Raw genomic sequence first — 13,880 nt, 5'->3', positions numbered from 1 at the left:
ACAGACCTTGTGCACACCAGGACCCAGAGACCCCACAGAGACTGAACCAGAACTCTGTTTGAGTCTCCTGAGGAGGTGCAGGACTGCAGTGTCCTGCCGCAGGGGCAGGGGATCTGGGGGCAGAGCTCTGGGTCACACAGCCTGTGGCATAAGCCCGCTTGGAGGAGGTCACCATTAACCCCACCAGAGAGTCACGGAGCAAACAACCCACAAACTGCAGAACAATCATACCAAAGAAATTATCACACTGTTAAAAAAAGTTCTAGGATCCACAACAGATTTCCCAACCTGGGGATCTGGCAGAGGGACTAAGAACCCCCAGGGAATTTGACTTTGGAGGCCAGTGGGATTTGATTACAGAACTTACACAGGACTGGGGAAACAGACTCTTGGAGGGCACAAACAAAACCTTGTGCGCACCGGGACCCAGGAGAAAGGAGCAGTGACCCCACAGAGACTGACCCAGACTTGCCTGTGAGTGTCCAGGAGTCTCCGGTGGAGGCGTGGGTCGGCGGTGGCCTGCTGCAGGGTCGGTGACACTGAATGAGGCAGTGCAGCCACAGGAGCTTTTGAAAGAGGTTGTCATTTTCTTCACTACCTCCACCATAATTTGGTCTCAGGCCAAACAAGGGAACAGAGCCCTGCCCATCAACAGAAAATTGAATTAAAGATTTATTGAGCATGGCCCCACCCACCAGAACAAAACCCAGTTTCTCCACAGTCAGTCTCTTCCATCAGGAAGCATCCATAAGCCTCTTATCCTTATCCTTCAGAGGGCAGACAGAATGAAAACCACAATCACAGAAAACTAATCAAACTGATCACATGGACCACAGCCTTGTCTAACTCAATGAAACTATGAGCCATGCCATGTAGGGCCACTCAAGACAGATGGGTCATGGTGAGGAGTTCTGACAAAATATGGTCCACTGGAGAAGGGAATGGCAAACCACTTCAGTATTCTTGCCTTGAGAACCCCATGAACAGTACAAAAAGGCAAAAAGATATGACACTGCAGCTGGCGTGCTGCAGTCCATGGTGTCACAAAGAGTCAGACACGTCTGAGTGACTGAACTGAACTGATTCCCATCCTTGCCAGCTTTCCGCTTTTTCAATTTGGGTCCCTTCCTTGCAGGGTCCTTTTTAGGCTTGGACTCTGGCATTGGAGGGGCAGGTTTAGTAGGTAACCTTTAGTAGGTAACCTTCTCTGTGGGTCATCCTTCACCTTGGCTTTATCTTCTTTAGCATCCCCTTCAGCCTTTTTCCTGGGCATAGTGGTGACGGCGGCGAGATGTAGGTATTGGACCTCAGGATGCAGTGGTGCAGAGGCTCTGGTTGGCCCAAGGGTTGCTCTTGCCTGTTCTTCTAATTATAAGTTTTTATGCACCTAATATCAGAGCTTCAAAATAACCTTAAGCAAAACTAACAGAACTGAAGGGAGAAATTAGCAAACCTACAATCACAGTGAAAGATTTTAAGACTCTGCTCTTGATAACTGATTGAACTAGACACAAAAACTCAGTAAATATATAGAATGTCTTTAAAATTCTATAGTCCAGGGATTGGTGAATTATGGTCTATGACCAAATCCCATGAATAAATTTTTATTGGAAAATATCTACATCCATTTGTTTATGTAATGTTTATGGCTTTCTATGGCTGTTTTCCTAGAACTGAGTAGATGGAACAGATCCAAATGGCTTGAAAAACCTAAAAATATTTACTACCTAGCCCTTCACAGGAAATTTTGCTAACTTCTTACTTTTCTAGAGTGTTAATGATTGCTTCTTGGAACATTTGTACGGTAGGTGCTTTAAAATTGTTTTCAGATCATTCCAACATCTATGTCAATCTCAGTTTTGAAGTCTGTTGATCTTTTTTGCCTTGTGAGTTGAGATTTTCCTGGTTTTTTAATATATCAAGTAATTTGTTATTGTCTCCTGGAATATTTTAACATTATGTAATGAGACTCTAGATCTTCTGTAAATTCTATGGAGAATACACACATATTTGTCTTAGGCAAAAGACTTGCTTAGGTTTGGGCTTCAAGTTTACTCTGCCTTCCACGGGTTGTCGTTCAAATGTAAATTCAGTTTTCAAAGCCCTTGCAGTCCCATCTGGATAGATCCTGATTATGTACCATTCAGAGGTCACCTGGACCCTGGCTGATTGTATATTAGTTCAGTTCTCAAAGCCGCAGATATACTGAACAGACCCAGGAACACACACCCCACTGGTGAACCCAGAATTTCATACATAACTTTATGGGATTTTCCTGTAAAATCAAGAAAGAGTGCCTCCTCTCTCCACAGTCTCCTCAGTATTTTCCAGTTCCCTATGGTTTCCCCTTTTATTTTATGGCCAGAAACTGACCTCACTCTGTGTACTTCTGTGCCTGCTCCCATCTTTGGTCTACTGGCAGAAGACAGAAGCAATAGGGATTGGTCAACCTGGGGAGGAATGTTCCCCTTCCTCAGAGTTTTAGCTCCTGCTGGCTCTTGCCATGGCCTTTGCTGTTGTTGCCATGGCCAGGCTTCTGGGCTGGGGCTCAAGGAAATGGGGAGAAGAAATAAAACATAGAGAATCCACATTCTGTCTCTCTCTGGGTGTTGGGGGTTTCCTGATAATCGGACAGTACTAAAGTGCTTCCCTGGAGCTCTGTCTACATGCATCCCAGACTACATCCCAGGCGTACATTCAGGCTAATAATTAACAAAGGAACACAAACAGTAAACTCACATCTAGTGCACTGGCGCTTCAATTCGTCTTCTCCATTTAGCTGCTACTAGTCTGTGGGGTATGGCAACCCACTCCAGTATTCTTGCCTGGAAAATCCCATGGATGGAAGAGCATGGTAGGCTACAGTCAATGGGGTCGCAGAGAGTCGGACACGACTGAGCGACTTTCTTTCTTTCACTTTTCAGTCTATGGGGTTGCCAAGAGTTGGACATGACTTAGTGATTGAGCACACACGCACATTCTCTTTCAGTCTTCCTATAGATGCTCTATGCATTCTGTCTAGGTTTATACTAACATTCAGTGCAGGGACAGAATGGAGTGTGCTTGCTCGATCCTTACCCAAAACAAGAGCTACAATAGCAAAGATTAAAGAGAGGATATCACCACAGATTTTATAGATGTGAAATTAGACATACTACTTTAAATAATTTATGCCAATAAATTTGACAATTTAGATGAAATAGACAAACTGCTTAAGAGAAAACTTACCAAAAGTAACACAAAAGGAAATGGAATCTCTGAATAGCTTTATATATATTTTACCTGAAGTATAATTTACTTTCAACATTATATTAGTTTCAAGTGTACAATATAGTGATTCCATATTTTCATTCATTACAAAATGATTACCACTATAAGTTTAATCACCATCTGTCACCAAAGTAGTCACAATATTATCAGCTGTGTTCCTTACGCTGTACATCACATGCCCATGATTTGTTTATTTTATAACTGGAAGTCTGTATCTCTCTTAGAACCCTTGCCCTATTTCGCCCATCTCCCCACTCCTTCCCTCTGGCAACTACTAGTTTGTTCTCTGTAGCTTATGAGTCTGTTCTGTTTTATATTTGTTCAATTGTCTTGCTTTATAGAGTCCATATAAGTGAAATCATACAGTATTGGCCTTTCACTGTCTGACATTTCATTTACATAATACCTTCTAGGTCCTTCCATGTTGTCACAAATGGCAAGATTTCATTCTTTTTATGGCTGAGTAATCTACAGTCCATGGGGCCGCAAAGAGTTGGACATGACTAGTGCTCTTGCCTGGAGAATCCCATGGATGGAGGAGCCTGGTGGGCTGTAGTCCATGGGGTCACAGGGTTGGACACGACTGAGCGACTTCACTTTCTTTTTTTTTTAATTTTATTTTATTTTTAAACTTTACAATATTGTATTAGTTTTGCCAAATATCAAAATGAATCCGCCCCAGGTATACCTGTGTTCCCCATCCTGAACCCTCCTCCCTCCTCCCTCGCCAACCCTCCCTCTGGGTCATCCCAGTGCATCAGCCCCAAGCATCCAGTATCGTGCATCGAACCTGGACTGGCGACTCGTTTCATACATGATATTATATATGTTTCAATGCCATTCTCCCAAATCTCCCCACCCTCTCCCTCTCCCACAGAGTCCATAAGACTGATCTATACATCAGTGTCTATTTTGCTATCTTGTACACAGGGTTATTGTTACCATCTTTCTAAATTCCATATATATGTGTCAGTATACTGTATTGGTGTTTTTCTTTCTGGCTTACTTCACTCTGTATAATAGGCTCCAGTTTCATCCATCTCATTAGAACTGATTCAAATGTATTCTTTTTAATGGCTGAGTAATACTCCATTGTGTATATGTACCACAGCTTTCTTATCCATTCATCTGCTGATGGGCATCTAGATTGCTTCCATGTCCTGGCTATTATAAACAGTGCTGCGATGAACATTGGGGTACACGTGTCTCTTTCTCTTCTGGTTTCCTCAGTGTATATGCCCAGCAGTGGGATTGCTGGATCATAAGGCAGTTCTATTTCCAGTTTTTTAAGGAATCTCCACACTGTTCTCCATAGTGGCTGTACTAGTTTGCATTCCCACGAACAGTGTAAGAGGGTTCCCTTTTCTCCACACCCTCTCCAGCATTTATTGCTTGTAGACTTTTGGATCGCAGCCATTCTGACTGGCGTGAAATGGTACCTCATAGTGGTTTTGATTTGCATTTCTCTGATAATGAGTGATGTTGAGCATCTTTTCATGTGTTTGTTAGCCGTCTGTATGTCTTCTTTGGAGAAATGTCTATCGCTTTTCACTTTCATGCATTGGAGAAGGAAATGGCAACCCACTCCAGTGTTCTTGCCTGGAGAATCCCAGGGATGGGGGAGCCCGGTGGGCTGCTGTCTATGGGGTTGCACAGAGTCGAACACAACTGAAGCGACTTAGCAGCAGCAGCAGCAGCCCAGTGATTATTGATTAGTCATCTTTTGAGCATCTTTTCATATGCTGTTAGCTATCTGTATGCCTCCTTTGGAAATATGTCTATTCAGAGCCTCTGCCCACTTTTAAATTAGGTTTTTATTGTTGTTGAGTTGTGTGAGGTTATTTTCTTAATATATTTTGGGTATTAACCCCTTATCAGACATAGCATTTGGAAATATTTTTTCCCACTCAGTAGGTTGCCATTTTGTTTGTTGACAGTTTCCTTCATATACAAAAACTTTTTGGTTTGATGTAATCCTATTTGTTTAATTTTGCTTTTGTTGCCATTGCCTGAGGAGACATATCAAAAAATATTGCTAAGACTGATTTCAAAGAGCATACTACCTATATAACCTTCCAGAAATTTTATGGTTTCAGGTCTTATATTTAAGTCTTTAATCTATTTTGATTTTTTTTTCAGAAGAAGAACCAGTCATTCTGTTAGCACTTGGCTCTCAAATACATTAAATTCAAAATTGCTTCTATGTAAAATGAAGCTCTCTGTCTCACTTTGTTTTGCTTTGTTGGGATATAGTTGCCTTACAGTGTTATATTAGTTTCTGCTGTACAACGAAGCAAATCAGCCAAATGTACACGTATATCTCCTCTGACTTGGACCTCCCTCCCAACTCCACATCTCAACCATCTATCTGTAATCTAGAAAAATGGTACAGATGAACCTATTTGCAGGGCAGGAACAGAGAGGTAGGTGTAGAATTAATAGAGAAGCAGAATTAATTTTTTATATATGATGAAAGTGGTCTAGTTCTGTTCTCCAACATGAAGGTGTCCAGTTTTCCCACCATTTATTGAAGAGACTGTATTTTCTCCATTTTACATTCTTCCTCCCTGCGTTGTAGCTTGTGTGCCTGCCTGCTAAGTCACTTCAGTCGTGTCCAACTCTTGCATTGGCTATATAAGCACAGGTTCATTTCTGGACTCTATTCTGTTTCACTGATCTGTGTGTCTGTTTTTGTGCCATCCCATATTTTTTGATTACTATAGCTTGGTAGTATAGTTTGAAATCAGGAAGTGTGATACTTGCAGCTTTATTCTTCTTTCTCAAGATTGCTTTGGCTATTTAGGGTCTGTTTGAGTTATATACAAATTTTAGGATTATTTCATCTAGATCTGTTGAAATATGCTTTTGGTATCTGGATAGGAATTGCATTGCATCTATTGATGTGTTGGGTAGTATGATCATTTTAATAATATAGTGCTTCCAATGCATGAATCTCATATCTTTCCATCTGTTTGTGTCATCTTCAATTTCTTTCATCAATGTCTTATAGCTTTCTGAGTACATGTGTTTACCACTCTGGGTAGGTATCTTGTTCTTTTTAATACAATTGTAAATGGAATTTTTTTTAAATTTCTCCTTCTGATAGTTCATTATTAGTATAGAAATGTGACAGATTTCTGTATGTTAATTTTGTATGCTGCAACTTCACTGAAGTAATGTATTATTTCTAATTGCTTTGGTGGAGTCTTCAGGGTTTTCTACATATCTTCATCTGCAAACAGTGATAATTTTATTTCTTTTTTCGAATTTGGATGCCTTTTATGTCTTTTTCTTCTATGATTGCTGTGGCTAGCATTTATTAGTTAAATAAAAGTGGCAAGAGTGGGCTTCCTTGACTTGATCCTGACCTTAGAGGAAATGCTTTTAGTTTTTTACCATTAAGTATGGTTGTTCTTGGAGAAGGCAGTGGCCACCCCACTCCAGTACTCTTGCCTGGAAAATCCCATGGATGGAGGAGCCTGGTAGGCTGCCGTCCATGGGGTCGCTAAGAGTTGGACACAACTGAGCGACTTCTTTCACTTTTCACTTTCCTGCACTGGAGAAGGAAATGGCAACCCACTCCAGTGTTCTTGCCTGGAGAATCCCAGGGACGGGGGAGCCTGGTGGGCTGCCATCTCTGGGGTCGCACAGAGTCAGACACGACTGAAGCGACTTAGCAGCAGCAGCAGCATGATTGTTCTATGGGTTTGTCATAAATGGCATCTATTGTGTTGAGATATGTTTCCTCTATACCACTGGATTGAGAGTTTATCATAAGTGGGTATTGAATTTTGTCAAAAGACTTTTCTGCATCTATTGAAACAATCATATACTTTTATCATTTTGTTAATTGGTGTATCATGTTGAGTGATTTGTGGGTATTGAGTCATCCTTGCATCATTGGACTAAATCCCACTTGATCATGGTGTATTATTTTAATGTATTATTGAATTCAGCTTCCTAATCTTTTGTTAAAGATTTTTGCATCTATGTTTATTAGGAATGTTGCCCTGTAATTTTCTTTTCTTTCTTTTTTTTTTAAGTGTCTTTGTCAGATTTTAGTATTTTATGAATACTATATCCCCTTATATTTATCCCTTTATTATTATATAATGTCCTTCTTTGTCTTTTATTATAGGCTTTATATTAAAGTCTACTTTGTCTGAAATGAATATTGCTATTCCAACCTTCCATTCATTTCTAATTGCATGGAATATCTTTTTCCAAGTCCTCACTTTCAGTCTCTGTGTGTCTTTAGATATGAAGACAGCCTCTTGCAGGCAGCATATAGGCGGGTCTTGTCTTTTTTATACATTCAGCCATCCTTGTCTTTCGATTGGAGCATTCAGTCCATTTACATTCACAGTGATTATTGTTAGCCATGTACTTATTGCCATCTTGCTAATTATTTTCTGGTAGTTTTGTAGCTCTTTTCTGTACTTTTCTTCTCTTGATCTCTTCCTTGGTGATTTGATGATTGTCTTTAGTGTTAGTTTTGGGTTCCTTTCTCTTTACTTTTGTATATCTGTTAAAGGTTTTTGACTTGTGGTTACCATAAAGTTCCTAAATATTGACATATATATAAGCTGATAGTCCTTAACTTTGAGTGCATTCTAAAAGCACCATAAATCTTTACTCTACCACCACATCTTACGTTTTTGATGTCTTATTTTACATCTTTAGCTTTGAGTACCCCTGAACTACTTATTGTAGTTATAGCTAACTTTACTGCTTTTGTCATCTAACCTTCATACTGGCTTTTTGAGTGGCTAGTCCACTCCCTTTCCTATTTTTTTACCTTTACCAGTTCTTTTTTTCATATATATATATTTTTTTCTTTTTTCTACTATGGCATTTTCTTTTTTACTTAAAAAAGGCCCTTTAACAAATTATAGTTTAAAATACAATTTACCAAAATTAGTACCAACTTACAAAAAGAAGTAGAGTATTGGAGTAGTTTTATATTTATTAATTAATTGAATTTATTATAAAAAACTCCCAGAGAAAACCTCAGCATAAGATGATTTCATTAGTAAATTCTATTAAACATTTAAGAAAGAAATAATATCAATCTTACACAAACTTTTTCAGAACACAAAGGCTAAAGGCACAGTTCCAACTTGTTTTATGAAACCAGCATAACCCTAATGCCAAAGACCTTATATGAATATAAATCAAATTAAACTATACATAAATAAATCATGAAAAACTATGGTTTAATCCCAGGAATACAAAGTTTGTTAACAATTCAAAGACCAATCAGTATAATCCACCATATCCAGGTACTAAAGAAAAAAAAAAGACTGTCTCAATTGATGCAAAGAAAGCATCTGACAACATTCAATACCCATTCATTATGAAAAAAAAATGTTTGTAACCCTCAGCATATGAGGAGGAACAAAGGAGAATTTGCTTACTTTTATTGTATGTATCTGTAAAAAATTTTCAACTACTTAATTCTTAATAGTAAAACACTATACGTATTTTCCCTAATATTGGAAAGAAAGTACGTTTCTCTGCTCTTGCCACTTCTATTGTATTGGAGGTCTTTGTCAGTTCAATAAGGGAAGAAAAATAAACACAAGGCACATAAGCTGAAAAGGAAGAACGTATATATACCCTTATTCTTGGATGGCATGATCATTTGTACAGAAAAAACTAGGAATCAACTACAAAAAACAACCCAGATCTAATTTATGAGTTTAACTCTGATTCTCAAAAACTAATGTGTGAGTTTAACTAAGTCATACTAACATACTAACAGCAAATATTGAGAAAGTGAATTTAAAAATAGTCTAATTTACAATACCATCAAAAGCATAAAATATTTGGAATAAATTTCATAAAAGACATGTAAGCCCTCTACAGTGAAAACAACTAAACACTGCAAAAATAATTTAAAGACCTAAATAAATGGAGATATAGACTACATTTATGGATTTAAATTCAATATTGCTAAGATATTAATTCTCCCCACAATGATCTTCCTACAACTCAATGTAACTAGGCTTCTTATAGAAATTGGCTGTTGCTGCTGCTAAGTCGCTTCAATCGTGTCCGACTCTGTGCGAGCCCATAGATGGCAGCCCACCGGGCTCCCCCGTCCCTGGGATTCTCCAGGCAAGAACACTGGAGTGGGTTGCCATTTCCTTCTCCAATGCATGAAAGTGAAAAGTGAAAGTGAAGTCGCTCAGTCGTGTCCGACTCTTAGTGACCCCATGGACTGCAGCCCACCAGGCTCCTCCATCCATGGGATTTTCCAGGCAAGAGTACTGGAGTGGGCTGCCATTGCCTTCTCCAATAGAAATTGGCAGGACAATTCTAAAATGTATGTGGAAAAGACAAGGATTTGCAATAGACAAAGCTGGAGCACTTACACTAACTTCAGTTTATTACAAAATTATAGGAATTATGACAGTATGGTGGACTTCTCTGGTGGTACAGTGGATAAGAATCCGTCTGCCAATGCAGGGGACATGGGTTCAATCCCTGGTCCAAGAAGATCCCACATGTTGCTGAGCAACTAAGCCTGTGTGCCACAACTACTGAGCCTGCCAGCTGCAGCTACTGAAGTGTGTGCACTTAGAGCCTTTACTCTGCAACAGGAGAAGCCACTGCAGTGAGAAGCCCGTGAACCACGACGAAAAGTAGCCCCTGCTCATGGCAATGAGAGAAAGCCCAGGCACAGTGACAAAGATCCAGCACAGCCAAAAATTATTAAATAAATACATACATAAATAAAGATAAATAAATAAGCTATGTGTTCCATTAAATAAAAAGACAGTATGGTATCTCCATAAGAGTAGACAAATAGATCCATACAATAGACTAGAAAGTCTAGAAATATACCAACAGCTAATGATCAACTGGTTTTGACAAAGGGATTAGATAAAGTCAATGCAGGAAGGCAAGTCTTTACAACAAATATTACTGAAACTACTCACACCCCTCCCTCATACTACACAAAAATTAATCTGAGATGGCTCATTGACCTAAACATCAAAATGAAATTACCAACTGTTTAGAAGAAAATACAGAATATCTTATGATTTAGGGCTAGATGAGCAATAACCATGCAAAAAAACCACACAAAAATTAACAAATTAGGTTTCATCCAAATTAAAACTTCTGTTCATTAAAAGACACCATTAAGAAAACACATAGTTAAGATTTTTATTAAGAATATATAATAAACTCATACAATTTGATAACAAAAATGAAGACAATTTTTCAAGTGGACAAGATGTGAAAAGACACTTCACAATGGTAGTCATACCTATGGCCAGTAAACCCATGAAAAGTACTCAATATATTATTCACCAGTCAAGTGAATACTGAAGCCACAAAGAGATACTACTCTACGTCCATTACAATGGTTCAAAAGTTAAAAGACTGACAGTACCAAATATTAGCAAAACTGTATAGAACTCTCATACACTCTTGATGAGAATTCAAAATGATGCAAATACCTTGGAAAAACATTTGGGCCATTCTTATAAAGTTAAACAGGCTGTTTGAATTTCTACTCTTATTTATTGCAAGAAAAGTGAAAACACTGGCTACAAAAAGACTTGTATAGGAATGTTAATCACAGCTCTATTTTTGATAGACAAAAACTGGAAACAGTCCAATGTCCATCAACAGGTGAATGAATGAACAAAGTGCAGTATAACTATAAAATGGAATATAAGCCAGCAAAAAAAGCAATAAAAGAAGTACCTACTATTTCTTTCCATTAACGTGAAGTTTTAGAAAGTCATAACTAATCTATGTGAAAAGTGTGTATTATATAATTTGTATGAAATTCTGGAAAGGTAAAATTAAAATATGGTAAGAAGAAGGAGAGGAAGGGGAAGGGAAAAGGGAGGGAGAGGAAGGAAGGGCTTCCCTCATAGCTCAGTTGGTAAAGAATCTGCCTGCAGTGCAGGAGATCCTGGTTCAATTCCTGGGTTGGGAAGATCCCCTGGAGAAGGGAAGGGCTACCCACTCCAGTTTTCTGGCCTGGAGAATTCCATGGACTATAGTCCATGGAGTCACAAAGAGTTGGACACGGCTGAGTGACTTTAACTTCACTTCAAGGAGAAGGAAAGCGGTGGCTTCTTTGAGGGGCAACTGACATGGAAAGATTACTTGGGGTCTAGGGGGACTCCTGGGATGCTGGAAATCTTGATAGTCTGTGGTTCATCTTCCAGGGGGCTGGAAACATTCTATATCTTGATAGGAGAATATTCATTTTAAGTTGTACATTTAAGATTTATACATTTCAACATGCCTTTAAGAATGTTTAAAATTACTATAATTGAAGGGGGTAGAGAGAGGCAGAGATGGCACAAGAATGCTGAGAGTTGCTGTGTGATGGAAGTATGAAGGTTCATTATATTATGGTGATTATTTTGTATATGTTTGAGATTTTTCATGATAAAAAATTTAAATCAATAAAAAAACATAAGAAACTCACTGGCAACAGTTGTCAACTCATAGCCAATCTATTTTATTTTCAACCCCCTTCAACTTCCTTTCCTTCCAGTATGATTCTGCGGCAAATCCATACTGAACCCCTGCTCTGTTGCCAGTGTCTACACTGGGGTCCGCATAAACAGCAACAGAAAGGACAGATCAAGTCCTGCTGTCAAGGTATTCAGAAAAAGGCCAGGTAACCCATGAATGAATAAAGCAATTTCAGATAGTGAGGTTACTATGACAATAGAAACCAGTAATGGCAGAGAGTGACTTGGTGGGTGGTCCAGAAGCAGCTCTTTATTGGGGTGGTCAAAGAATGCCTGAGAGAGTGACGTCTGAGACAAGATTGAATGAGCAGGAAAAGTAGCTGTGGGAAGGATCCTCATTCAAAGCCAAGGGCCTGAGTGGATCTGAGCAGCCCATGTTAAGTGATAGAGAGAAGGCTGGCATGGCAGGAGCAGTAGTGAGTCCCTGGTAGCTCAGCTGGTAAAGAATCCACCAGAAATGCAGGAGACTGGTTTGATTCCTGGGTCAGGAAGATACACTGGAGAAGGGATAGGCTACCCACTCCAGTATTCAAGGGCTTCCCTGATGGCTCAGATGGTAAAGAATCCGCCTGCAGTGTAGGAGACCTGGGTTTGATCCCTGGGTTGGGAAGATCCCCTGGAGGAGGGCATGGGAACCCACTCCAGTATTCTGGCCTGGAGAATCCCATGATCAGAGGAACCTGGTGGGTAGGTGGGCTACAGTCCATGGAGTCGCAGAGTCAGACACGACTGAGCACCTAAGCACAGCACAGGTGAGACAAGGTGAGGTCTGAGGTGGGACACTGATCAGCCACGTGGGCCCTGGAGAGGATGCCAGGAGCTTGTGTTCCAAGTGCAATGAGGAGCTTGCAGAGGACGCTCCAGGTCCCCCCAAATGATTTACAGTTTAAGAAGGTCACTTTGCCCAGTGAAGAATGGACTGGGAGAAAGGAAGCAGGAAAAGAATGTTGGGGGCCAAGGTAGGGGTGCAAGCAAAAGAAGGGAGGGTGGCCAAGGTGTGGGGAGAAGTGTGTAGTATTGGGATTTGTGAAGCGTGGGGAGCCCTATAGGGGGTGGGAAGAGGAAGCAGGTTCTTGGTGGGGCTGAGAAGGAAGGAGACTGGGCGGGAGGGCCGGTTGTGGGGGGAAGGCAAGGGTGCCTTCTGGGCCCCATGACACCTGAGAAGACAAGTTGTGATGCAAGTAAAGGTCCTGCCTGAAGGATTGGGATACAGGAGTGCAGTGCTCAGAGCAGACAGAAGAGGGACAGCTGAAAGAAAGTGCAATGGGGGCCAGAAGAATGTGCACACGTGCACATATGGCACAGTTCTCCTCTTCTGCTTTACTGGCTGGTGAAAGAGACGAAGGGACACTGACCCAGGGGAGGGGTTGGATCACTGGGTCAGGAAGATCCCCTAGAGAAGGGAATGGCAACCGACTCCAGTACTCTTACCTGGAGAACCCTACAGACAGAGGAGCCTGAAGGGCTATAGTCCCTGGAGTCGCAGAGTCGGACACCACTGAGCGACCAAGCACGGAGCATTAAACAGATAAGAGAATCTAGAAGTAGCTGCAACTTTATTTTTAAAAACTCATACAGAGAAACTGTCATTTCACCTATGCCATGGGGTTGTGAAGATTACATGAGTTGACATAAATAAGATGCTTTAAAAAGTGCCTGGCACATATTCAGTGTTCACTGCATATTTTTTTAAGCTTCAATTCCAGAAGAAAAAGACTAGTGAGGAATCTTTGCATATCTGGGATCTTTGTCCATCTGGAAAAAAATTCAGTTACATGCTCTACCTCATACTTAAGTGAAAATATATCTCATATGGATTAAAGATGTACATGGAAGAAATCAAGCTAGACAAGTATGAGAAAAACATTTGGATGAATAGTCAGTTGTCTAGCTTCAGCATAATAAAGTAACCAAAACAAGACCAGGAGCTGAATGTGGCTCAGATCATGAACTCCTTATTGCCAAATTCAGACTGAAATTGAAGAAAGTAGGGAAAACCACTAGACCATTCAGGTATGACCTAAATCAAATCCCTTATAATTATACAGTGGAAGTGAGAAATAGATTTAAGGGCCTAGATCTGATAGATAGAGTGCCTGATGA

The 13,880-nt window shown here is 40.1% G+C and overlaps 1 protein-coding gene across 1 annotated transcript in view; it reads left to right on the top strand.

Annotated features, from left to right (window-relative positions):
- The window catches only part of LOC104995789, a 25,459-nt gene that overhangs the window by 8,937 nt on the left and 2,642 nt on the right, over nucleotides 1-13,880 (top strand). Inside the window, 1 exon segment of the mRNA XM_010849784.1 lies at nucleotides 11,798-11,923. Within this exon segment, the coding sequence (XP_010848086.1) occupies nucleotides 11,798-11,923 (126 nt within the window).

This window comes from Bison bison, unplaced genomic scaffold (genome assembly GCF_000754665.1).
Source record: "Bison bison bison isolate TAMUID 2011002044 unplaced genomic scaffold, Bison_UMD1.0 scf7180017864286, whole genome shotgun sequence".
Taxonomy (NCBI): Eukaryota; Metazoa; Chordata; class Mammalia; order Artiodactyla; family Bovidae; genus Bison; species Bison bison.
The sequence above is the reverse complement of the archived record's forward strand: the minus strand, read 5'-3'. Positions and strand labels throughout refer to the sequence as shown.